This window comes from Pleuronectes platessa, chromosome 21 (assembly GCF_947347685.1).
Source record: "Pleuronectes platessa chromosome 21, fPlePla1.1, whole genome shotgun sequence".
Taxonomy (NCBI): domain Eukaryota; kingdom Metazoa; phylum Chordata; class Actinopteri; order Pleuronectiformes; family Pleuronectidae; genus Pleuronectes; species Pleuronectes platessa.
This window is the reverse complement of record NC_070646.1, coordinates 7,154,723-7,181,304: the sequence shown is the minus strand read 5'-3', so window position 1 is coordinate 7,181,304 and position 26,582 is coordinate 7,154,723. Positions and strand designations below refer to the sequence as shown.

At 41.1% G+C, this 26,582-nt stretch overlaps 5 protein-coding genes across 6 annotated transcripts in view; 1 reads left to right on the top strand and 4 right to left on the bottom strand.

Moving 5' to 3' along the window:
* Positions 1 to 350: 350 nt before the first annotated feature.
* Positions 351 to 5,367, bottom strand: sar1aa (secretion associated, Ras related GTPase 1Aa). The gene is made up of 7 exons (XM_053413465.1): positions 5,280 to 5,367; positions 4,233 to 4,305; positions 3,890 to 4,009; positions 3,376 to 3,441; positions 2,346 to 2,449; positions 2,112 to 2,243; positions 351 to 2,011 (listed from the first exon to the last, which is right to left on the bottom strand). The coding sequence occupies exons 2-7, from the start codon at positions 4,288 to 4,290 to the stop codon at positions 1,895 to 1,897; spliced, it is 597 nt and encodes a 198-aa protein (XP_053269440.1). The 5' UTR covers positions 4,291 to 4,305; positions 5,280 to 5,367; the 3' UTR covers positions 351 to 1,894.
* A 989-nt stretch (positions 5,368 to 6,356) lies between these two features.
* Positions 6,357 to 9,636, bottom strand: ppa1a (inorganic pyrophosphatase 1a). The gene is made up of 11 exons (XM_053414000.1): positions 9,576 to 9,636; positions 9,037 to 9,101; positions 8,397 to 8,450; positions 8,057 to 8,176; positions 7,872 to 7,958; positions 7,661 to 7,787; positions 7,432 to 7,559; positions 7,124 to 7,209; positions 6,902 to 6,971; positions 6,473 to 6,512; positions 6,357 to 6,385 (listed from the first exon to the last, which is right to left on the bottom strand). Exons 1-11 carry the CDS (start codon positions 9,634 to 9,636, stop codon positions 6,357 to 6,359), a joined length of 867 nt encoding a protein of 288 aa, XP_053269975.1.
* Positions 9,637 to 11,293: 1,657 nt separating this feature from the next.
* On the bottom strand, positions 11,294 to 14,009 carry lrrc20 (leucine rich repeat containing 20). The gene is made up of 5 exons (XM_053413507.1): positions 13,729 to 14,009; positions 12,670 to 12,753; positions 12,233 to 12,382; positions 11,889 to 12,056; positions 11,294 to 11,791 (listed from the first exon to the last, which is right to left on the bottom strand). The coding sequence occupies exons 2-5, from the start codon at positions 12,737 to 12,739 to the stop codon at positions 11,631 to 11,633; spliced, it is 549 nt and encodes a 182-aa protein (XP_053269482.1). The 5' UTR covers positions 12,740 to 12,753; positions 13,729 to 14,009; the 3' UTR covers positions 11,294 to 11,630.
* Positions 14,010 to 16,106: 2,097 nt separating this feature from the next.
* ndr2 (nodal-related 2) lies at positions 16,107 to 19,264 on the bottom strand. Its single transcript, XM_053413506.1, has 3 exons — positions 19,000 to 19,264; positions 16,710 to 17,494; positions 16,107 to 16,259 (listed from the first exon to the last, which is right to left on the bottom strand). The coding sequence occupies exons 1-3, from the start codon at positions 19,262 to 19,264 to the stop codon at positions 16,107 to 16,109; spliced, it is 1,203 nt and encodes a 400-aa protein (XP_053269481.1).
* Positions 19,265 to 20,302: 1,038 nt separating this feature from the next.
* The window catches only part of pald1a (phosphatase domain containing paladin 1a), a 46,529-nt gene continuing 40,249 nt past the window's right edge, over positions 20,303 to 26,582 (top strand). Inside the window, exons 1-3 of one of the 2 annotated variants that reach the window (XM_053413505.1) lie at positions 20,303 to 20,452; positions 20,528 to 20,778; positions 24,316 to 24,361. The gene's annotated coding sequence lies outside the window, so the exon portion shown is untranslated. Of the gene's footprint in view, positions 20,453 to 20,527; positions 20,779 to 23,876; positions 24,362 to 26,582 lie in introns of those variants that run through there. The other variant, XM_053413504.1, reaches the window with a different exon arrangement.

The window sequence follows — 26,582 nt, the reverse complement described above, 5'->3', positions numbered from 1 at the left end:
TTTGTTGAGCTTATTTTGGTGCCGAGCTGCCGCCTCATGCTGGAGGAACAAATTACAGCAGGGTTGGCTGCCAAATACTGAGCCACTGAGCAACTGCTATGTGAAGGCAGCACTGTCACATGGGAGACGGAGGATAAACCCAGCAATGATGGATCTTTACTAGTTCACATGAATACAATTGACAATCGTACAAGTAAGTAAAGTCAGTAAATTATAGTTATTATTATTAGGCCTACTACTATTGACTGGTACTTCTATCATTAGTATCACTCGTATCAGTTTAAACAGTAGTTCAGCCTGAACTAAGGATATAAGCACATTAAAAAACTGCAATAAACAAAAGACCCAGATGAGTCTATAAAAGGTGGATTTTATTACAACATCTCATCTCATGGAGCAAACTACTTCTAGATGTTCTCATTTAAGCTGAAACCATTTGCACAGATACTGTAATTGCTTAAAAACAAATGGAACAAATAATAGATATAACTTGATAGGTATAAATAACTAATAGTACTTTCTGAGGTCAGCCAGAGTATTTACATTACAAACATTTACATCTGTATTATACATAATTTACAGGAGGAGAAGAGAACATTAAACAATGATCACACACACTTCCCTTCCTCCTTATCTACTTCCAACTTTTTAATAACGAAGATACAAAGTCATACAAATCATTGTAAACACATGTTTACTCAAAGAAAACGTATATATTAAAGAATATTCATTTACAGGTTTGCAAAGTGCACTCTCATATCTTCTTAGATAATCAAAAAGTGCGTCTGTACCTGCAGGATTTCCACCTTGTACAGTTTACATGCTGATTACATTGACTTTACATTACATATATTGCTCTGGAATAAAGGACTTAATCATAAAAAATAAATAACCCCTGTACTTTAATCTCTTATTTAAAATATTGCTGCTTCATATTGGATTTGAATCCACTTTAACCAACACTCCGCAGAGATACAGAATGAGACGCTGTTTTATTGCAGAAGTAGCAAACACTAATTGAAAGGATGAAAAGACTTTAATAAACACACTCAGAACTATGTATGTTCTAACAGTACAGGTTGGTCATTCTTATTTACTGCCTCCGTAAAGCTGCTGAAAGTCAGAGAATGTCTGTATGAGCCTCAGAAAAGACGTCTCTCAGTCCGACCAGCGCGCCTCAACTTAGCTGCCTTCGCGTGGGAGAAATCAAAACTGCAGGAGCCAAGATTAACAAGCCAATTCCACCGGGACACTGAGAGTGAGCCACTTATTATCATTATTCACAACACACTCATCAGCAGGCTGCTCAACACGACTCTGTTTACTTCACCGTGTCGGCCCCTGTGGGACGTCACGTTGTCCTTTCAGCTCTTTGGACTCTTAAGGGGATTTGCGTCACTTTGCCTCAGTGAGAAGTTGGACGTCTCCGTTCTAACGCTGAAGACATTAGCAAACAGCTGTGGCCATTTTCTTTGAGGGCGATGGCTTCAAATCATTGGAACTGAAACAGTTTTCAAATCTAAACTATAAACTATGATAAACTATAAACCAGTTACCACCTTAATCTTCATTCCGCTTCTTAATAAATTCTAACTCAAGCAGTTAAATAATAATTAATGCAACACTGATGTCTATTAATCTACATTCTTGCTCAGTGGGCGGCTGCACATGTGATGTTATCGAGTACGATGTGATCTAATTAACTTGTCATGCAGCTGGACAACTCTCACATTAACAGTTCACCATGAACCACTCTTAAAAGTTTGCATAGAAACCTTCAAACCCTGAATTAATGCTAAATAAAATAATTTTGCTGTGATGTGATTTGATCGACGTTGGGGAAGAGACAAAGTCGTTTGAACGTGTCGAGGGAATCCCTCCTCAGTCGTGCAGGTCAGTCGATGTACTGTGATAACCATCGGAAGCCTTCACCGTAGCCTTGCTTCTTCAACACACTGCACATGAAAATCTCCATCGGTCGAATGTTCAGCTCCTTCAAAGACACGTTTCCCTGTTGGTGACAAAGATGAATGAGGACGACACCAGGACATCTGCCCACACACATCCTCACAATCATTTCATCTCTGAGAATTTAAAGATAAGTGGCCGACCTTTCCTGTGACTTGACCATCGAGAGCAAAAGCTCCTCGTAGTCCTCCTTCGCTGACGGCCTCCGGACGGTCGATTTTATTACCCAACACCAACACCGGTACATTGGTGATGGTTTCATCCGCTAGCAGAGCCTGGAAGTACGAGAGCAGCGCAATCATCATATTATAAATCCAGAGTTAACAGACAACCTTGAGTGCTGCGCGACGGGAGAAGCTTGTAACTGTTAATCTTACGTCGAGTTCGGTCTTGGATTCTTGGAGTCTGTCGTGGTCCGCGCAGTCCACGAGGAAGACCACTCCGTTTATAGCGGGCAGGTAGTTCTTCCACACTCTCCGTGCTGTGGGAGAAACGGTGAATCGGCAGCAGCTTAGTGGCAGTGAATGAAACTCTCAGATTGTTTAAATGGAAACTGGAGGAAAATCAATTGTGTCTATATTGTGTCTGTGAATATCGTGGCACAATGAACAAACTAACTGCACATCCACACGGGTTTATGTAATCAGGCTGAAGAAGGTGGAGTTGTGTTGGGTATTATGACAAGTCACCAAACTGTATGAATGGCAGTCAGTGAGACCATACCATTCCACACCAACATAGATATTAAAAACGACTCATTCTTTCCATAAATTCTTTCCTCTGAAAATCACACACAGTAAATGAAAGAGACAAAACTGTTCCTGGATCTGTCCCCATAATTGAATCCACTCAAACATGTAATAGCCTCATCACACCCCAAGTGAAAGCACCGCTCGGAGACTCAATTTCGGCGACATAAAAGTGAATTTACTATTAATGTGAATTCACTGTCTTACCATGCGATTTAAAGTACTGTTATAATTATTCCTAAAACACGTCTCCATTCATTTTACGCTCTAGTGGATTAGTCTATTTTTTCATGCAGGTCTTCAGCAGCACATTCTGCCTTTGACTTCTCTTGTCCCTTACATATAGGTTTAGTAGCTGCATCTTAGTTGATTCACATCCTACTGCAATGTCATCACAACTTGGTGTAGCATGAAAAACAGAGACACCAAGTGGCAGCAACAAGAACTGTAAGCGTATATGAAAAATATTAATGGTGGGTTGTGCATGATGAAGCGATAGCTGTGCTCCGAGAGGATGCTGCTAGTGTGACATCTAGTGGTAGAGAATATCACACATGACTTATTTAAAAAGCTTTCACAGACAACACATTTAGTAACACAATCTGTGATGTGCGTTTCTTTTATCTCTGTCATTATAGGTGAGAAATGAAGCTCTCACCTTGCACGTGTCCTCCCAGATCAAACGTTGTAAACGTCATCCCACCGATTGTCAGCTCCTCAGAAGCTTGGGGGGGAAGAGATTGCATTTTATGCCTGTGATAGTTTGAGCAACACAATACTCACACGATATTGGCACAAGAGTGAGCACAATCGATTATATGTGAAAACTAGCAAAAGGCTGAACTGCTGAAAAGATAACAGGTCAAGATCTTGAGGTACAAAGAAGGAAAACACCTGTTTCTCATGATCTGAGCAGATTGCTTTATGTTACTGGTGCCATCACTAATACAGACCTGTAGATTGTTTTGTTTTGCACCAAAGGAACATCACTTCAAATACGGTGACTTTAAAAGTACTATATTTGCAAAAGAGAACAAAAGGATACAACCTGAACTGTACTATACTATGAGGTGGTGTTGTCTTAACTAGAAACCTGTCCAACACGGGAACAACTGAGCAAACACACCGCGCAAATATGGAACACCACAATCAACACTACAAATGTCACTTACTCGGATGCAGTGTCGGTACGTGTTGACCTAGTCGATCATCTTTCAACATGTGCAGCAGTGTTGTTTTACCAGCGTTGTCCAGGCCCAGAAACACCAGCTTCCCACTCTTCTTGTAAAGACCTAGGGGGAGAGAATTTCTTATTCCAACAATTCATGACTTTTAATTACAAATCTTTACCTAACACTGCCTGGACCACATTTAACATTTAAATACTGCTTATGTGGAAAGATTCATTCAATGCAGTAAACCAGCAGATTAAAAAGTTATAGAGTCAGTTTGTGAGAATTCCTTTCCCCTTACATGATGATGATTGGTTGTAGTGCTGCTCGTTGTGACACTTACCTAAGAACTGTAAAACGTTACTAAGCCCCCTGTAGAGCCAGTCAAATAAAAACGACATCTCGCTGTTCTTTGCCTGAAAAAGAAAAAAAAAGAAAGTGTCCGGGTTATTATCACAGAATCCTGCTCTGGAAAAATGTTTTCGATCACATCATTATCAACAGAAAATGAATTTTGATAATGGGTTTTCAATGAGAAATGTCTCATATTTGCTGCTTTCACTTTCCCAATCTGATTATTGTTGGTCTGATGAAACAAAACACTTGGTCCATGGGAAAATCTAACAAGACATTTATTTTTCACCTATTTTAATTTAGCATTTTATAAGCAAAAAAATCAATCGGGGAAAAATAAAGAGCAGATTAATCGATGGTGGTAATAATGATAAGTTTCAGCCCTTCTCTGTGACAACAACTATCTTTGTGAAACTTATTATGTGGACTATTAGTTATTGTTTGTGAGGTGTAGAATCATTTGTGCAATTATTGAGGGAATACTTTTGTCTTTTCAATATATTTGCAATTCACATGTAAATTAAACATCCCGCAGTTTATCTAGAGTCACATTTGCATTACATTACATCATGGAGGCGATTTAATGTCCTGAAGTAACGTGGGAATCTATTCTGGTGTCGCATGAGACTTTTGATACCTTTAGGCCAAAAGACCACGTCCATAAATGTCAGTGTCTCCAAACTCTTGTCCTCATCTGCCTGTAGCTCAAAGTAATGTCTTGGTTTAACCCTCGTTCGACAGCTTCGTGCGCAGTAGAGAGACACCTACAGACCCCAGCACTGACATGTTTCCGTCTGTCACCAACAGACTCTGCAGCCATATTGTCTCCAGTTTCTAATCTTATTTCAACAGGGTTCGTGGTATTCAGCTCCTGTTAGCATTAGCATGTTAGCTGCCGCTTAGAGCTCCGGTGCTTTCCAGGCGCCGGACGCTGCGTCAGGTCAACGCTTGACAGCGAGCCGGCTCCGCGTTGAAGGAGGTTGTTATCACAGCGTGTTGTCACTTCGTGGATTATTATAATTAATGTTTAACTCACCTCGCGACCCTGAGCTGTGGTGACAGGTCCGTGGTCTCCTTGGATACACAGGCTGTGGGAGGCCCTCTTCTTCGTGGCTTAGTTGGCGTCCTGTTCCTCGCAACAGCGCCCTCCGGTGACGAGAAGCGGTAAATCCCTCCTGTAAGGTATGTATGTGTGCGTGTGTTCCTGTACTTATCCCTTTATGAGGACCATTTTAAGCGTAGAACCTACAGAGTGAGGACATTTTCAAGATCTGTTACTGAATCTTTTCAATGTAAACATGCACCTGTCACCCTTTTGTATTAATTTCACTTTTTTTTTTTTTACTGTAAATGCTTCTATCATACTACAACTGCTGTTGTCTTTAGCTGCCATTTACTACATCCTGTGGACAAATACTTCCCATTAAATATGTTTGCACTATTATGTTGTACTGTGTACTATGTTTTGAGATCTTATTGGGTTGCATTCTTATATATTCTGCATATACGTACTTGTATGTTCTATTTACTTGTATGTTTACACCGGTAATTGGGGTTATGAATGTCCTCACTAACATAGATGTACAAACGTGTGTGTGTGTGAGTGCACGCGTTGACATAGTAATTGTGAGGGTATCTATAAATACATGTTTATCTCTGCAGACAATACAGGGACAACGTAAAGCTTTTGTCGATCAGATGATTATTCCAAATCATACGATGTCATGTGATCAGTGATGTCACAACCAAGTCATAGATGACTTCATGCATAGATCCAAAAATATTTTTTGGGACTATATAGAGGATTATTAGAACAACTGTGTGTTTCTTGATTTCTCTCTGTTTGTATTTTCGCATAAATGAACCGTTATTCACTTCCGATCAATCAAGTCTGAATGATAATGAATACAATACACTATAGACTGGGTTTCATTGTGGTTTATTATTGTGATCTGTCAAGCTTGAAATCATGGTCTTAGAGCAACAACAACAAGTGTGAACAGAAAGGTGAAATGTGACGTCCAGTCTCTCCAGTCCATGTGCTGCTCAGACGAGTCGAAATCAGGCGAAGGACGACAGTAGGCAATAAAAGCCACATCTTCATGTTTCTTTCCTACTTCTCATAGTAGAACCATTTGTCGACTGAAAAAGGATCAGACATGTGTGATTTTCATATAGCAAAAACACATAGTGCCAGCAAAAAAAAAAGTTAATCTATCAAACACCCACCTGAACTTGGAACAGAATCTTCAGCTCCAGGAGCACACGTCTGCAATAGTTAGTAAAATCATTAAAGGGTTATTTTCAATTTAGCAGATGCTTTTAAGTGTTATATGTATAAAAGCTGTTTGAAATCAAGCCGCCCTGCTCGCCCATCAAACTCATTCTGAATGACAAATTTGTTGTTATTTTAATGTTTATTTGAATAAAAGAAAATAAATTACTGAAAAATAAGTGTTGTATATATCTCAGGGGCAGTTTTCCATTTTGTGAAGGCTCTATAAACCAGCACCTGGAGGAAAAGGCCTTCAGCATTTTTCTGTCACCATAATGATCCTCTGGTGTTTCCCGAGGTCGTATCAGGTTATCGTGTCTATTCACATCAAGGTTGTAGAATTTGAGGCTACTGACTAAAACGTGAAAATAAAACAGACTCACAGATTTAACGGCAGCCTCGGCCTCGCCATTGGAGCAGCAGAACGGACTGTCAGACACACTGGTGTTCATGCTGACACGAGAAAGAAATGAAAGAAAAGGGAATAACCTCAGCTTTAAAAGTGTAACAACCTCAAAAGGCTTATTTTCACAATGTCTTGTTGCATTTGTCACATTTGTTGTCCTCTTTTTACACGATGGAGGATATTCTGACTGGGAACTCACCAGTTTAAATCGCCAGCACTGGTCTTCTTAGAGATTAGAGCCTTCCAGAACTCATGGGTGCTCTTCACTGTGTTGATGGCAAAGTCCTGGAGAACACAACACATTTCCTTACATGGATCCCATCAATACGCCAGTCAAAAATCAAGTTTAAGCTTAGATATAACAGACAAAATTAAGGAATGTAAAAATAAAAACTAATTATATACCATTCACGCTTCAAAAAAGGTCTTAATACGTTCATATAAATATATGTAAATGTGATATTTGCCAACTTCAATGCTGTGTATTTAAATGCGAAAATATTTTACCCTGTCCTTGAACTCTCCATTGAAAGCAAACTGGTTTTCAGGTTTCCCATCTGGGACTTTATATCTCTTGAACCAATCAACCGTTGCCTCCAGGTATCCAGGCTTAAGTTTTCTCACGTCCTCGATACCTGCGATCAATCAAGAAAGAACCAGATTAAATAAAGACTTAAGTGGAATGTGTCCAATGGCATCATGGGAAAAAAAACTGTATACAAAATATAATTCCTACTGTTAAAGTTGGCAGCTTCAGGGTCCTCAGTGTTGATGACAATGACCTTCCAGTCGGTTTCACCCTCGTCGATCAAAGCCAGAGTTCCCAAAACCTTAACTTTGATTATTTCTCCTTGTGTGCACACCTAAGAATAAAATATGCAATTTGTTTGTTTTCCTGCAAACACTTTAATAATTGTCTGTGATCTCAATATCCATAACTTCAGTACCTTATTCCCTATGTCACATATATCAATAGGATCATTGTCTCCACAGCATCCTGTGTCGCCGTCCTTGTGGTTGGGGTCTTCCCACGTCTGTCGACAGGGAAAGCAAAGAGAGATGTTTGATGGAGCAGAGGCAGAGTTTAGTTTGCTGTCACCTAAAAACAGATCCGAGTTTGAGTTGGACCTGCCTGAGGAATAGCTCCATAATTCCAGATGTAACCTTTGTGAGGAAACACGTTGGCTACGTAACGGAGGTTCCCCTTCTTCAGGTCTTGTTTCAGTGGGTTCAGTGGATCTTTGGTGGCAATCTGAGAAAACGCAAGAAGAAATAAAATAGAAGGAAACACTGACAAACTAAACTGTGGTCGCTGTGTAAGAAAAAACGATAGCTGGTCCCTATAAATGACATGATCTATAAGATGAGTAACTCAAATATGTTGTTATGTATGAAAACCTGAAAACACAGAGAAAAAATGCACTAAAAATGATTAGTTTGCCAAAATATATTAATACGTAAACAGTATTTACCTCCATCTTTGCATTTGTCCACCTTGGAACCTCCACAACAGCGTGAAAAATTTCCTGCAAGAGGATCATAAATTCACTTCAGCCAGACAACTCATGTTTGAAGTGATTATTGCAGGAAAAAGTTAGTGTTTTACGTCTTGGCTACGACTTCATGACTCCCCAGGATATGATACATATGATGGAGGGATGAAATAATATGTATAACTGAACAGAGCAGTGATTTGCAACACTAAATTTGTATCGACCCCAAACCTGAGCAATACTGAAAGGCACTACTGTCCCTAAAAACCTGCAGTTATTAGCAGTGAGATAGTTTAACAGGACATTTCACTTACGTCCAACGCGACAAATCTATTTTCACATATGACCCACAACAGGAACATATTGGGCTCTGATGTGAACCTTTGTATTTACAGGTAGATTCACTGAAGTTCATCTAGGAGGTCCCTATAGGTTGTGTTGAGGGGAAAACCTCCATCCACCATTGAAGAGAAATTCTGCCATTCTGCCCCACAGCCTCCAAAGGCCAAACACAAATGGCAAACAAAAATCTATCGTGATGTACTTGGCGGTGCAACCTTTGCATACAAAGATATAACCAATGTGTCTCTTTATCATTCAATAGACACATGACGCTCACCTCAGCTTCATTTGCGTAGATGGGAATGTCATGGAACGGAGAGATGTATTCACCATCAGAGTTTTCTATGTCAGGGGAATGGACATGTCAGCTCATATTCATTTGAACGTCATTATTACTACTACTGCTACTCCTCCTCCTCCTCCTCCTCCTCCTCCTACTTCTACTTCTACTACAACTACTACCATTAGTACTACTAGTCCTCCTACTACTTCCACTACTACCATTACTCTGCCTCCTTCTCCTCCTCCTCCTACTACTCCTAATAATAATAATCATATTTTACATAGGTTAAAAATAGAGATAAACAAACTGTGTGATTCCTTTATAAAGCTCCATAATTTCTTGTCACAGAAATGTTAAACCTAATGTTTGTTCAATTTAAAGTGAACAAGCCTTAGTTCAACACAATTGAAAGAATCTAATTGATGTATATTTTGAGTTATTCAACAAGTTTCTCTTTCCAATGTTATTCAAGCGACTATAACACTAAGTGGGAAGGGATTTTTCTCCTAATGAATAGTTAGTGGCTTGCTTACTGAAGAACACCCTGTGGTCCTGGGTGTTGGGCCGGCCCCGCTCCTCGATGCTGAAGCTCATCTCTGCTGTTGGTTGGAAACTCTCGCTCTGTTGGTCGGGGACTGGTTCAGGAGGACTAAGCAGCTGAGTGACAGGCAGTCACTGAGCCAGAGGAGCAGACATGCGCAGTGATTAAACCCAAACGTTAGAGAGCTGCTGGATGAGGAGTGTGAAGGCTGCTCTCTTTACACTCACTGGGTTCTCCTCACATCAGATATTGACGTCTGTAGCTAAGAATTTCTCAGAGTGCCACTTATCAAGGTTTCTACAATCTGCACCTGCAAAGTGATTGTTTTCCTCCATTTCCCCTGAAGTGCAGCTGAGGAGCTGGAGAGTTCCTTTTAAGACCAAAACAGATGGAGCTGACTGGCGTTAGCTGTAAACCGATTAACAAAGCAGGATTAGCTGCTGTGGCTGTGTCGTGACTTCTTGCCTCCACATTGTCACTGTAACTATTTGATAACACACTTATGAATTACATTTAGACACAATCTGAATAAAAAAACATTTACTATTTTGATGCTAAATATTGGCATTTTATGAGACATTTTATGAGACCTTTAGAATAACCGAAACCAAATAAATTAGTTTAGTTGTCTTTCACTTTGAGCTGTTGTTTCGACCTGATTATTTGTTGTATCATAAGAAGACATAGGACTTTACCAACTGCAATATATTCATACAATTTAGAATCGAGTAAAACAAATACAATTAAAACTTACATTTATTTTCAGATTTGATTAAATAATTATGATTATATTGTTTTATATCTCTATTGTTCTGTGATAAAGTGTCTGCAATGGGCTATTCTATACCAAATCTATTCATTTAAATTGTATGCATCTACCACTAGTAGCGCCTGTAATAGGACTGACTATTATATTCTATTCATTAACACATTAACAGTTATGGTCTTTAAATAGGCAGTTTATTACAACCAGAATAAATGATCATATATAAGCTTCTTATTTGGGGAAATGTATAAATATTTAGTGTGATTAGAGCAGTGCCTCCCAGTCATTAGTGAATTTCTGATTTCTCATGATCATACTGGCCACCAGCTTCTTCTTGCTCTCCTTGTGTATCAGCCCAAACATCAGCGTCAGTGATCCCGACTCTGCAGTGCTGCTATTTAAAGAACGTCTGCAAACTAAAAATACTTCTAATCACTCACCTATGGACCGGTCTGTGTCATCTGCAGCCGGCACCACAGATAGAGGATTTAAGATCGACTTAAACATGTCTCTAAGGTGACCAGGTCGCATCAGAAGTGAGCATTTTGGTGCAGGTCACCACAGTAAATCCATGTTAATGTAGAAATCACAGGGCATTACTTCATGCTTTTGAAATGATTGGAGACTCATATGACTCCATGCATCATTGGCTAAGCTTCAAATCTATTTCTTTAGACTTCATCATCAAAATAACTTGTATTGTAGACCTACAGCAGCATTGACTTTGAAGATTTACTTTTGGAGTTTGTACCGTTGGTTGTAAGAAAACTAATTGGAAGGACCAAGGACGTCATCTTTGGCTAAAGGAAGCCATTCTGACATTTTTCACGAGTGTACAATAATTTTTTTAATTGTCAGATTAATCGACAATAAAAATAATACCATCTTCCACATAAATAAAAAAAATCCTTAAACAGTAACAATAATGACATCAGGTTAAAAAATAACAAACCCAACAATTTATTTTCTTGTTTAAAGGCTTTAATTGAAAACTTTTTTCATACTATCAAAAGTAATAAATAATTGCAAGTATCTCAAATATGAAAAAAGATCAAATAGTGTAAAATATTCATCTCCAAATATCCACTCAACCCCTTGTGGTTCATACAGAGTGGACAAAGTAAATGCCACACTCGAGTGAAGAGAATACCATCCTTACACACGTCTGTTTTCTTCTTTTTTGTACAGCATTGTGTGATGTCTTCAAGTTTTCTTGTTTTCCTATGTCTCAGGCACAAGGAGTTATCCCACTGAAGCAGTTAGAGGCACACAGCATGCAGTCTAAACGTGGTTTACAGAATCATTTAGCGACTCTGCTGTGGACAAAATGTCAAATTTATGTGGAGACTGCAGAGCGGACCGAGTGCTTGAGTCCAGAGGGTTTGACTTCATGTTTAGCCACTTTAGTGATGGCATGTTGTACAACTTCTCCAAAGGAATTTCTGTAGAAAAACATATATAAACACAACATAAATGAATGCTTAAAATATACATATCCTTCTCTTATACATACGACATGTTCCAGAATGTTATTATTACCAGTGATGCTGTTTCCCTCCAGGTTAATCCTCTCCAGTGAGACTATCTCAGTGAGCTTATCAGGGAAGGTGGAGAAGCGGTTATTGGCCAGATTGATACTGGTCAAATGCACCATTTCTCCCACGGCGTCAGGCAGTTTGGTGAGGACGTTACCATTCAGGTCCAGCTCTGTGGGGCAGTTCAAAACATGAGTTAATCGAGGGGTCGCGGGTCTTTTTCTGTCACAGTATGAAAACAACCTGCCAACATTTGTGAGGTAAACAGCAAGTGAGAAGAACGGTGAAGAAATACACAATCTTTTCTTCTGCGAGTCAAATAGCTGAGGTGTATTTATTATCCACTACCTCTGAGCTGAGTGAAGGTTGAGAACAACTTGCTGGAAATGGACTTCATCTCATTGTCAGACAACGTGACAACGCGGATGTTATCGGCCACATTCCTCAGGACCTTGAACACACCGTCTGGGAAAGAGATGAGCTTGCACTTGGACAGATCTGCAGAGAGGGATTAAAATGTTAATATATGGTTCTGAAGTATTAACATAGTGATGTTACATTTTTACAATTTAACTTGATCGCCAAAAAAATATCGAAGTCTCTGTCACCACCCGCTGGTGTAATCTGAAACAGCATCGAGTAGAAAACTGAATCAGGGCTGTTCATTCATTCACAAGATGGGAAACTGTAGAGAGAGAGAGAGAGAGAGAGAGAGAGAGAGAGAGAGAGAGAGAGAGAGAGAGAGAGAGAGAGAGAGAGAGAGAGATGTGTGAGGAGAATCTTACCCAAGTTATCTTTCCCCTCCTCTACCGTTTCATTAACCCTCCGGGCCACGTTTGCAACTGCCTCAGCCATTTTCACAGCGGTACCTAACAAGTGAGATGTGTGAGATGGTCAATGAAAAATAACACATTAACACTATATTATTACTATGTTATTACAGATGCATTCCACCTCACACTGCTATACTTAGTCAAAAATAAGTTAGGGATGTTTAAGCTCTTACACTTTGGTTTTATTGTGCACATCACTAATGACAGAATGAAAAAAAGGTGTTGGCATCTGACAAGGAGGGAGTACACGCTGTAAACTAATTTCCTTACTGGCAGTGAATATCAATAGTTTACATACACTTTAATAAATTACATTCAGAAAATACCAATTCATTAAATAGTAAGAATCTCAGAGTAAAAGCCAATAAATAATACACACTGATGCCGTCAAGTATTAAAAGTATACATAATAAGATATACTCATTTTGAGAAAAGGCACAAATTGTGATGTTTTTATGGTTTATGGGCTGCAACCATAGATCATAATGTCCACTACCAATAGACTGATCGATTGATCCTTTAGACTATAACTTGTCAGACGTTCCAATGTTTACTCAGACAGAGTCTGTGACTATTTGGTTTATTGCTTTGGTAAATGACATCGACGATAAAACGATTATCAAATCAGTTGCCAATGTTATTTCCCGGGAGATCCACGAATCGACCACTCAGTTGGAGGAGCTCTAAGACAAACTTAACCAAATAAAATCTGACTTTCTTTAAAGTCTCAGTTCAAACCCGGAAACGCGATAAAGAGCCTGGTGTTTCCATACAGTCGTTATTCAAATGTATTTGTGCCTAAACATGGACATAGCCTCACAAGTAAGCTAACTGAGCACACTGACACACGTTAGCTACTGAAGAGCTACATTGTATGAATCGTAAAGTAGAGAGTTAACACAATCTGAGCTTTAGATTTACTGCACCAGTGTCAGACTGAAACAAACCGAGTCCGATGAGCCATTATCTCATTCGTGTTTCATTGAAAAACCTCGACACGAAGTAACTCACCCGCACCAGCAGCTGCTGCTACAACAGCTGCCTGCTAACGTTAGCTGCGGCTAGCTAACGTCAGCTAACGTTAGCCACACAGCAGCTCGAACTCGGTGCCTGTGTATTTTTAGCCCTCGGGTGTGACAGTTCAGCTGAAAGTGCCAAGACATCCCCGAGGAACGTGAAACCCCCAGTAAACCCCTGTCATGGTGGACGGACTGTGTGAGAGTCGCTGCTGCTTTGCTACGTGGGTTAGCATGAGTTAGCTTGAGGCTGCTAGCAGGAAACAGGGTGAGTGTCAGTGATGGAGCAAAGAACATTACGTCGAGGTGGACTGAACTGAGCCAAGAAACATGTAATAAAGCTGCAACTCGACACATTTAATATTATAGTTATCACTACTGACATGTTATTGTTTTCTTATCTGACTTCTGCTTATTAAAATGGGAATATTCTGAGATTTTAAACATGTAGTAAATATCTTTATGAGCAACTTCTCAAATACATTTTAGGGCTGCAACTACTTTTTTAATGATCCAGGTAGGCTGCAAATATTAATTATTTTCAATATTAACCCACATTTTCATTAATCAAATAACTGTGGGTCCATTTAATGTCTAAATAAGTTTCAAGTTTTTGATTGACGACATTAATGTGTTTAATGTCTTGTTTTGTTTGACACTTAGTCCAAAACCAAGTTATATTCAGCTTATGATGATATATGATTAACAAGAATATAACTCATCAAATCTGAAAGTCTAAAACAAGAGGATGATTGACATTTTGCAATGAATCAGTTATCTAAATAGTTTTTATCAACCATCTAATCAATTAACCGACTTTCAGCCCTATAATCAATTTACTTACAATACAAACATTTGGTCAATTCACAAAATAATTTCTGGTTTAATTTTCCTGTTGACTCACTAATCATTGCAGCTCCAATATATTTTTTTTTAAATATTATAAATATTATGAGGCTGATGTTGTTGTCTTACCTTTGAGTCCTGGTCCACTACTCCCAGTTTGACCACTGCCATGGATGTGACTCTGGCAAATTCCTGGTGAGTCAGTGTATTTTCAAAGGATTTTTTTACCACAATGAGCCCTGTGGCCTCAGAGGAATAGTTTAGCATTGTCACAACAAGCAGCCTCTTCACAGTATTTGCTGGATATTTGGCAATGACTCAAATGCTTTAAAAGGTGTGAAACTAGAAAAGTCCACCCTTTTTTTTATGTGTCCTTTGTATTGCACACAGTAGTGTAGGTAAATGTGCCAGCAAGGTTCCAAGGACAGTATGTTGTTTCACAGCTCAGACAGGCTGTCACAGCAGAACGATCTATTTTCCAAACCTTGCTTTAGACACTATGCAACTTTTTAATCTTGGATTAGGGAGAGTGGTGCAGATTTTCCTCCCCACTTCTCACCTTAAACATTTGTTCTGGCTTTATGTGACTTTAGTGGAAGGGTTCTATCTCCAGTGAGTAGTGTGTAACTGACGGATGGTCTCAGCGTAAATTGTAATAATCAGGCCAAGCTAGTTCAAGGGCAATGCCAAAATGTCCATCAGTTAAAAAGACTCAGATGCCATTAAAACAGTGTTTATCTCCAATATTCAGTGAGGAAACTGTAAAAAATGAAGAATTCTAAACAGAGTTCTGTGCATTTGTAACACAGGCAGCTCTTCTGTTTCATTTAGCCAGGGATCATGAGGAATATTCACTGTTCAGTTGTGTTTCGGTTCAGTGAGTGGGAATATGCAGGCAAAGCTTCAGTCAAGATATTTACTCTTTTCCTCTATTACCTGTAGAGGGCGCTGTTGCCCAGTAAAAGATACACAGTGTTGCTTTAACAAATTTCCCAGACAGTTTTTGATACTTTTTGATCACTCGTACTGGTTAAGATGAATGAGGAACTGGTATACTAATATATAACTTTACTAGACTCACATGCCCAAAAAGAAAAGTAAAATACATACTCCATGTGCAAAATGTACATAAATACACATTTAAACAAAATATTTACAATAGATATACATTAATATACAGTTACACACATGGTAGTTTACAATAAAACAGTGCTGGAATATTCATTAACGTTGCCATTTCATGTTTACATTGACCAAATATGATAAGTTAAGAATAATAATCTTTGACCTTGTGTTGTTGAGTTTGTGTTTCAGCACATATCCTCCCCACAAACCAGAGCCCACATCACAAATTATAGTCAAGCCTCTTTACAAACTATAGATCAGCTACAATCTCACCGTGTACAGTGACAAATGTCAAAGAGCTTTACCCCCGTTTGGTTAAGTGTTTTCTATTGTTTCTCAGACATTTTTGCTGTTATGCTGCTCAGCCACCCAGGTTATGCCTGGAGGTGCTGGACGCAGCCGTCACTGGCAGCCGCACTCGTCCACGATCATATCCTCGTGGTGTCGAAGGAGCATCTCTTGGTTCTCGTAGTACAGCATGCTCAGCGGGCTCATTTTGGTCGGGGCGCAGCAGGGCGATGCCACTCTGTCGGGATGGTAATGTTTCAGTAAACTCTGGAAAAGGAAAAGACAAAAACAAGGATTTTAGATGCGTAACGCTCAGGTTCTCGAAATAAAGATACTGAGTCATTCAAAATAGGTTATTGATTTACGAGTTATAGGACAGTCACATTACATTTTTAAAATGTTTTGTCTATTGAAATAAGGGGGAAATACACAGCCCTTCATAAACAGCCGAATAATGATGAGTCAATACTTTAAAACTCAGTTTACTCTCAGATTTGACAAAGAAAAAAACATAAAATCCTAACACGTAGTTTTACACGTCCACATCTATCGTAGAAAGCTTTTTTTGAGCTGCATTCCTAACATTGTACACGTCACCTCTTGACCTTTTGAATAGTGAATCCAGTTCACCATAGTCTTTTCAAAGACTCTATCTAGATATACTATCTCTATTATAAATGATAACAGTCATCTCTGCATGAACACTGTAAAACTCACCTGCATGTAAGCATGATTTGTTGGATTGAGGTCTTCTCCCAGAGGACCAGGGCAGGAACCCTCACAGCGGTAGGCGTTGTACCTCTTAGGGAAGATGATCCAGGATCCCCAACCTATTTGATTAAAGTCCACTTGCAGGTCGACCCTGCGACATAGAGTTTTCTCACTCCCCTTCTTGGACACCTGTGGGCCTCTCGCTGTCGGTTCTCTCTGGCCCCTTTTGCTCCTGCGCCTCTTTGGCCGGCGCGCCTTTTTGATATCACCGGGGGACAAGAACTTGGATTGCTCAGCAGTGTGAAGCAAACTTGCTTTGGCCTTTGAGTTTTCGCCCGAGCCAGTGCGCGAAAAGATGACCAGCAAGGCTCGTTCACTAACTTCCTGATCTCTCCTCGGGCTCGCCACAAAGACGGGCTGCTCGGGAGGCGACAGGGCTCTCTTTGACTTCAGCGCCTTCTTCCTTCTGGACACCCTTTTGTGTTGAACCCTCACCATCGACCTCTGCCTGAGCCAGTCCAAGAGGAGACTTGTCATGTTGAACACTTTCCAGCTCTGTGATGAAGTGACCAGGGATGACTCTCCGATCAGCCCCACCAGCTGCTGTTCATGGCAGCCCTGCTGCATGTGGCATGCCTGGCCGTTTTGGTGGTAGACCTCTACAGAGATGTTGTAATCGCTCGTCGTCCGAGGAAGCCGGATTCGCAGCTCTGCCGCTTGGATCCGTTTGTCGGCCGGCAGGTTGTTGAGGTCGAAGGTCGCAACCCAGCGCTTGTGTCTGTACGTCAAACCTTATAAAGAGAAGAGAGAGATTAGTATCATTCAGGGCCTTATCTTCCAATCAACATAAATATCCAAATCATGACTCATATTATATACTGATAGGACAATGTGCCAGTGAGCTTTACAGTGAAAGCCACCTGTGCTCTCTGTTGCATACCCCACTGAGATAAGACAGTTGTTGGACCAACTTGAAAAAAGACTGAAATTGGTACACAATTTTGTATACCTAAATTTAACAAATTATTCACACAGTTGATAACTATTATACTTTTTTTACAGAAGTCCTTTTTAAAGTTGTAAACCATTTAATTTGTTTGTGTTTATTTAAGTTGTTCTCATCTCCCTCAACGATGTAAGACCCATACTTGGAAACAGTAGTTAGTAATAAAACATTATATATCTGCTAGCTGGTGGATAATCAAACTGAAATAGGTGCTATATTGCCTGAAATAGAACCCTGGAAATTTCAGCTAATATCGATATAATAATATCAATTTAATATGTTTATAATAATGATTGGTTGCTATTGTGCTTCGTGGTATTTATAAGTCAACTTGCTTCTTTTGTTTTGCAAAGTGAGATATTTAAATTAGGTTTTATAATCAATGCACAATATATATTGCTTTTGATAACTTTTAATCTACTTCCAAGATCAATGCTTGATTGATGGGGATTGTCAAAGGTGCACGATGTAAGTAAATCCACTGAGAAATAATCCAGCCATTGTTCCAGTAGGGGGGCAAAATATGCTGCGCCCACATCTGTATAATGGGGGGTGGTGGTCATTGTGATTCAGTGAACAGGTGTGGTTCCAACTCATCTAAAGGATTAAAGCATCTTAAACATTTAACTTGCGCCTCGTTCAGGCGCATTGGCCAATTTATCTTGATCAAAAGTGCCAACCACCGCTCGTTTATTAATCCACTCAAACCAAACACGGGGTCGAAACCAATCACCAAACACATCCCTGCATGTATGTCCTGTCCCCCGGCTTCTGCATATCCTCAGTCGGTCAGACACACAGGTAATAAGTCCCACACCTCCAGTTGTTGGCTGCTTGTGCCACCGTTAAATCCCCCCGAGCTCTAATCTAATCAAGACAAGTGTGAAGAAAGAACTGAGGGAAGTTGTTGATTTGACCCGGAGAGGGATTTGTATAGGGGGATGTCTGGCAGAGCTGCCTAATCAACATCACCTATTTAAGTAAAAAGAGGTTTGCTTTGAGAATTAGACAGAAAAGCGGCCTTTTCACACGCTGATCCCTGCGTGCTTATTCACCCCCCGAGTGGGATGTGGATTCGAACCCTCTGAGGTCGTCTGGCGCGCAGCTTTGACAGGACAACAATTGAGCCATAAAGGAATAATAAAAAAAAAACTAACATTTAAAAGCCTCTCGAGTGGGCAAAGCAAAAACAACCTCCATGCACAGGCTAAATGAAGAAAACCCTCCGTTATCTTGTCTCCATCCTGATCTATCACCCCATGCGTACAATCCTTGGAGAAGCGGTCTTACTTTTGGCCATCACGCTCTTCACGGTGTCCGCTTGCCTCGCTGCGTCCTGCTCCGCGGTGTCCAAGGTTCCGGAGAAGTTCGCCTTGAAGTTCCTGTAGAGGTGCACCATGTATGTGGGCGGCTGATGCCCGGTGGTTCGGTCCGGCACGGGGAGACGATGCTGCGGCCTCAGGAAGACCCCGTCCCTGGATCTGTGGAACCCCTGGGCCAGCAGCACCAGCAGAGATGCGTGCAGCGCGACGCCCAGAGCTCCCAATGAGCGCATGTTTTAGTCCGGTTAATGACAAATTCCTCTGGCTGGTAGATTAGGGGTGTCTTATATACCCTCAGCCACCCTCTTCCATGTTTAACAAGTAGCTGAGAACATTAAAGGAAATTGACATGCGTCTTGAAGACTTGTTACCTGACAGCTCATCATCCATTCACTTGGTAATGAGGCGCCCGGGTGCGTGTTTACAAGACGAGCAACTTTTTGTTTGCTGCCAGGATCTTTGGTTCGCCTCCGCAGCCTGACTCCCCATCCGCGGACCAATTGTTCCAGCTATTTGGCTTACACTAATTGTTAGCCTTTCCCAATGTAGTCCACTACACACTGGAATGGACTGCAGAGAGCTGGGCTTATTAACGACTAATGAAACAAGACATTAACATAAAACACATGTCAGGTTCACAAATGACACATGTCCAGCTGCAATTTCTCTTCAACATGTGTTGTATCGTCTGCACCACTTTCTCTCTTCTTCACACAGGCCTACATTATAAAGACATATAAGAAATGTGTTGTATAACTTCAGATTAATGTGCAGTTAAGGCTTCACACAAGTTTGGCTTTAAAATATATGATATATATGATCATCTAAAAGTGTTGTGTCACCTGAACACTCCAGTCTACTGCTAGAATTAATATATTGCATTTGATGAATTGTCTCCATAACATCTAATTTCATGGTTTATACTTTCCCTTATGTAAAATAGTAAAATACAAGTTAAAAGTTAAAGTTAACATGACAAAATAAAGCTTTTGTACCTCTCTGTTGACCTTATGAATTGTGTACTACAAATAAAAATAAATGAAAGTGAATAAAAGTATTTATTCCACAAATGTAAGATAAGGTAAACGAAAACTTAATATTGACATCAGATTTCCTATTACGCCCAGCAGGAGAGGAAGTAAACAGGAAACTGCCTTATCTCTCTTGATCAAATGTAACTTCCTGGATTTTCTTATAATATTCATAAAATCTTTTTTTCCATTCTTTTAAAGCTTTTACTGTCAGCACTTAATTTGTGGGACCTTGCCATAGCCATTCTTTTTATAGTGTTTTGAATTTGCATGCAATTATGCTTATAACATTCCTAAAATATTTTCTACATAAACTTTAATCAGTGGGGCCATTGGTGTTTGAGTGCACATATTGAAGATCGCTGAGTTTTTTCAACCTGTTTTCTGCAGGTATAGAACAGCTTTTACTTTATATTTTAAACTTTAAATTGATTTTGATCTTCGTATATTTTTTCTATCTTGCAGGGAGCAACCCGAGGATGACCCGCAGTGTGCGCATGCGCCGTGCGTCTTCATCCACACAGGGAAAACGCTTTTCCTCGTAAATCTCCGGAGAAAAGACAGAAAAAGAGGAAAGAAATCAATGGATGTTTCCTCCGCCGGCACAAAGAGAAAGCGAAGCAGCGCGGATTCATCGGCCACAGCGGACAACCTGAGCCCAGGAAGCCGCCTCTCTCCGGCTCCGGACGCCTTTTCATCCACCGTGTGCTGAAATGGTGAGTAGCTGCAAAGTTTGCGGTCGTCGCTGCACGATTCACGGCCGATTAAAAGTTCACATCCACGACGCATCGGATGCAAAGCAGCTCCCCTAGGGTTCTATGTGGCTTTATTAACGTCGGGTTGTGCAAAGCCGCTGCAGATCGACGTGTTAAAATGTGAGGTTATTTTAAGTGTTTTGGTGGCTGATTGAGCTTACATGTGCTTGGCAACCCCCCCAACTCTGCATGCCTGCATTGCATTGTGCTCCGACTGCATCCACTCATTGATTTGCTCTCAGACTTGGTGATGAAAATCAAACCCTGTGACATCAGGTTGGTTCTCATCAGCAGGTAAACACACATAAGCAAGCACATAATCAGGAATATTTCAATTAATACTTTATTTCCCTGTAAAAACTGTTATGCATTGTTTGCATGTGATGTGTTGTGAATCGATGCAACCAACACCTCCACACAAGGAAAACATTAATAACAAATGTATAATTTAGGGAACCAATCATATTTATGTACTCTTATGTATCAAATTAGTCAACTACTAGTCTCATCACTAAAGGAAACCGTCAAAAGTGGTTGAAAGTGATGGACACCTACTAAGAGCATCTGTATACTTAGGTTATTTTGTTACAAAAGTTGCCAAATGTCCATCATGAACATGCAGGCTCAACTTTACTGTTAAAATGTTTTTTTCCATGTTACATCAACAATTCTTATTGCCACTCATTACAGGTTTAAGTGATACATCTTAAAGCTCTTGTTCTGCAGCAGCAGTTGTTGGTTTAAAGGTTAAAGGTTACCCTCCCAGTTCTGGAGGATATCTAGCTCTTGTTCCTATGGCTTGAATCCACTTGTTGTTATGATGAATCTAACTATAAACTATAATAGGTCACTGGCTCATAGGTAGAAAAAAGTATATGTGCTTTTGTCGTCATTCAGATGTGCTTCTAAATTGGATGTTATCAGTGCAAATTGACTAGTTTCCCCTGTAGTCTTAGATCAATATTCATGACCATGTACCATGACATGTTCGGTCTTGCCATGTCAAGTATAAAAAGTCTTAAGGTGCAGTCAGACAAAGCACGGGATGCCCTTTGATGTATTGTAGTCCGGCCTTTTGTTTGATTTATCCCGTCCAGCTGGGATCGTTCTCCTCTCCTTATATCACTTTACCTTCAGCTCCATCCCGGGGGTTGGTGGGGGTGGGGGGGTAGAGACAGAAACCGGGTCGTGACAACTGAGGGCGCAGATCAAACCGTGAACGTCTCAATTAATCAACAGTGAGGGCATGAAACTCCTCGGTGAATGGACGCCCCGGATCATACATGATTGAGCTGCTTATTCTCGCTTTAAGAGGGAGGGTCGGAAACCTCCTACCTCCCAGGCTCCACTTGAAATGTTGAGAAATCGTGGCATAGCTCTTGATTTATTATTCACCATTTATACATAGTAGGCACGTTCGTTGGAAATTGATACACTAGAAAGGGTTTAGAGTTGCTTTGGGCAAGTTTACCGCCTAAAACCCAGAAAATGAGAAATGAGAAATGGTTGATTTTAAACTCTGATTGCTAGGATCCTGTGCAGTGACGTTGTGCCAAGTTTCCGCCCAAACACCTGTTTGCAGTTGAAGTAGTTGTCCGTCATGGTATAATGAACATCTGTGTTCCTCTAAATGGAAATCTCATGTGCACGCCTGAGTGCGTTGGATCATTTTTACCACAAGGTGTCATATTTGATTGTGGGACTCGAGAGAAAATATGTCCCTTAGATGGTCCCTTTGGGTATTCTAGATTAATTGTTCCCTGGAGGTTTAGTGTTTGTGAATACATCTTAAAGCTACTTATGTCTTTGAGAACGGGGGAACTACAGCCATGAAAAGATCATATTGAATCTTTTAAGTTATAAGTGGCAGCTCGATTTCCTCCCAGGTGAAATATTTCCCTTCATCAGGGAAACTGGTACAAGGTATTCAGCAAATTGCCTTTTCGGAGTGAGACAGACCACAGGCCGGAGTAGGGATTTGGAAAAGACGGGTGATATTAGCCGTATGTTACTTCTTCCACTGTGGAAATCTAGCAAAGAGGCTGTTTCTTTGAATCTGTCAAACATCATGTTCTTTCATCTTCCTACTCAGACCTGTGCTCTTTCTCAATTGGAAGGAAATAAAGGATTTAGATCAGTCAGATTAGATATCACATTTACAAGATTATTTCTTCTCTAGATCGTATATATTCAGCCCTGAGAAAATCCAAATCATGTTCATGATTGCTCACGCCCTTGATTGCTTGATTCACTTTCTGAGGTTTTGTGGTACATGGGAGGGTTCTGCTTCGCGCTGTTGGTGTTGCAAGAAGAGGCTTTGGCTTGCGTCGCTGCAGGAAGGAAGGAACAGGTGTGGCAGCAGTAGATTTTTACCTCATATCTCCAAAACCACTCACCACTTTTCTAAATACGCCTAATTTGGGGCATTATCTTGTGAAAGACTGTTGATTGCACATTTGGAAGAAAAAGTTCTCACAGGCAGCCACAGGGAGGGTAGGTGGCTGCCATGGTAGATGATGTCAGGTTTGCAAAATTTGTGATTTGTGCAAGGCTTGGTTTGCAGAAGTATAATATTACTGGACACCCTCCTCACTTTGTTCTCACCCTTAACAGCCCACAGGATGAAATAGGACACTGGGTGCATGATAAGTTGCTCTGACCTCACAGCACACAGCCCCTCTGCAGCTGAACCTCAGGCTTAAACCTGAGTATTTGCCCAGCTGTAAGCCTGTTTGCCTCCAACATGGCATGTGTTAACCGCTAATGAATGGAGTAATTAGAGCATCGTAGTGAATTAGGCTTACGTGATGTCATCTGTGTGCAGTTGTTAGCGATCGTCAGCCCCTTGGCAGGTCTACTTTACATCAGGGCTAGCGGCTGAGGGCTCAGTGTAATAAGTTCAGTACAGTGCAGGTTTAATTTGTGTGTCAGGGACACTTGTTTCAAAGGGCTGCCATGTGTGGGAGGCGTTGTGTTGCCAGGAGGCTCTAATAGCGATTGGACAGTGAAGTGGAGGATGAGCAAGCCTCTGCTGGTCCGCCTCCACATCCTCTTTACTCATACACGTGCACGCTTACACATGCACACACAAACACACAAACCTTAGTATACGCGAGCAGCCCTGCTTTTCAAAAAAGTTAAACAAAAAAACCGAGGGAGCATGCTGTCACACATCTAAACCTCAGACAGAGAGCTGTGTGCCCCCCCACCACACTCCCCTCCCACCCTTGCCTTCTCCTGCTGAGTGCCTGTCTGGGATCTGTCTTCACTGAAGGACGCGTTCATTGACTCGCGTTATTAGGACGCGTTATGATGCGAGACCGCCGCCTGCCGTAGTGCGATCAGCGCCCAGAGAGCGACAGATTACCTCACAGACCAGATGCCAGCGAGGATGTCCGACTGAGACCAGTGCCGCTGCCTTGCTGGAGAGCTGTCATTTTGGTTTATTTTTAACCCCCCTATTCTCTCTCCTTTTTTTTCCTCATTGCGCTCCCTCAGAAACTCAAGCACCTCTCGGATGGTGGACTGGACAGCTGAATGCCAGGTACAATTTTGATTCTTCTATATTCTCTGTTTTATGACATGCCTCCCGCTGCAGGCTTGTGGTCGTTAGAAAGGTCATCAGCATGTCTCGGAAGGATCCAAAAGGAAATGGCACACCATGCTGATGATTTAATCTGAGACTTCAGACTGAAATGACTGAGCTGTGCAGCCTTTTTAAACTAGTTCATCTATTATGGGACAAAAAGCCCCTTTTTTATTTTTAGAGTTCCTCATTTGGCTTAAATATTCTGTTACAACGCCAGCTATGTTTGATCGTCTCATAGCTACATTCTTCTTGGCATGTGATGAAGTTTATCAGCTCTCATTCCTATGTACCAAACGGCCAGCGCCTGCTTGACAGGATCCCTGCGTCCCACGCCAACTCAGAAGAGGAAGCTGCTCACTCAGGGTTTGTTTGCACATACACCAGCTTACAAATTTCAAATCCGAGTGTGCAGGCGAAAGGAAACAGGTTAACAAATCAGTGTAAAAATCTGCAGCAGCCGAGGTTTCTCTCTCCAAGGAATGAGTTTAGGGAAATACAAATTTTAAAAAAATGCTGTCAGTCGTCTCCAGGGTGCTTCTGACAAAATAGTGTGGTCAGACGCTGGGGTTCAAAAAAAGGAAAGCCACGTTATTGCAGCCTGGAAATCATAGGGGGATAAAATTGCCATCTTGAAACGAAATAAATTACAGGCAGCGATTTAAAAATAGATTTGCGCACCATTTTTAGCAGCTCACTGTCAAACTGTGATGAAAGCAAGAATGTAGGAGGCTAAAAGTTATTCCTGTGATTTGTGTCATATTCACACTGTGGCACAGTTTGTGTTTGTCCCAGTAGATTTGAAAAAAAAGCGGCGGTCTGTGAGTTGTTATTCGTGTTGTGCACTTTAATCTGGACTATCTGTGTGCCAGGGCAGAACCTATTCTGGGTAGTTTGATCAGATTTGGAAATTGCATCCTTGAACAATGCACCGCATGGCTTCCTTTTTCACCACAGTCTCTTTCTGAACAAGCTATTGGGTGATTTGTTTTGGACAAAAACATCGGAGCCGTACGTTTACACAAACTCACAATAAGGTTTTTTGGAACAGTTGAAGGAAAAGAGACAGATTTTACACAGAGGAAGCGCTGAGCTAATTTCCGCACATTGCTGATATTTAGCTCAGGATCTTGCAGTGTCCTGTGGAATCACGCGTGTATGCAACCCTGAACCTCTTTGGTGAAATATGTGTACAGCTGCAGGGAGGAAGTTACAGAGCGTATTACTAAGCATTTCCTGTCAAGGTGTGCGTACACTTCCTCTGCCTGGGGGGTGTGCGACCGGGTGGCATTGAAGGGATTTGCTGGTCTAGTATCCTGTGATGAGTGAGAAACTGTGGGTCATTGTGTCAAGACCGAAATAATCCGGATGCTTATTTGGACTTAAATTGTGTTAGACAAATCCTGAGGAGTCTTTGCAGCATTCTTGCGTGATTGTTTGTCAGATTTCTAAAGCTATACACACAGTCATTTTATGTGGTTTTTAGCTGTCAGCAGGCTTTCGGGCTTAACATTGCAAGATCGAAGGAGTGGCCTCTGTGGAGACCAAAGTGCCCCTGGATCCAGTTTTGCCAGGAAAGCAAGTTGCATTCATTTTGAGCTTTCTTGCTAGTCCGTGTTAAAAGATCCTCTCGGCGCCGTGATACAACGTGATACCCACCTCTTGAACCCCTGCATCTCTTGTGAATGAAGAGCGCTCTGCATCCTTCCTCGGGGCCACCAGCAGATGCATCCTGCAGCTGCATGCTTCTTCCTGTCTGCACTCGGGCCCTTTTGTCTGAAGATGTTCCTACACTGCAAAGTTGGGACACCGGCTGAATTTAAATGGGGCAGCACTGAATGGAGCGAAGCTGGTAGGCTGGCAGGAGGTTCCAGTTTCCATGGTTTTATTTTGTCGAACTGTTCCATCCGTGGATTTAAATATTAGTGGCCACTGGTTAACTTTGACCAGCGGTTCACGGTGTCATAGACAAGATTTCAACACTGCTGCATCATGTTGTGGCAAGTTTGTCTTGTCGTTTCATTGGCCCCTCGTGCAGGGCGACACTACTCTGAGTAACGTGAGGGATAAACAGCCTCTCTAATGAGTTGTCGTGATTGGCTCTCCAGGAGGATGTTTATGACTGAGGGCTATTTCTACTCAGGCCTCCGCCCCGGCTGCCCACGCGCTGAGCGGGGCC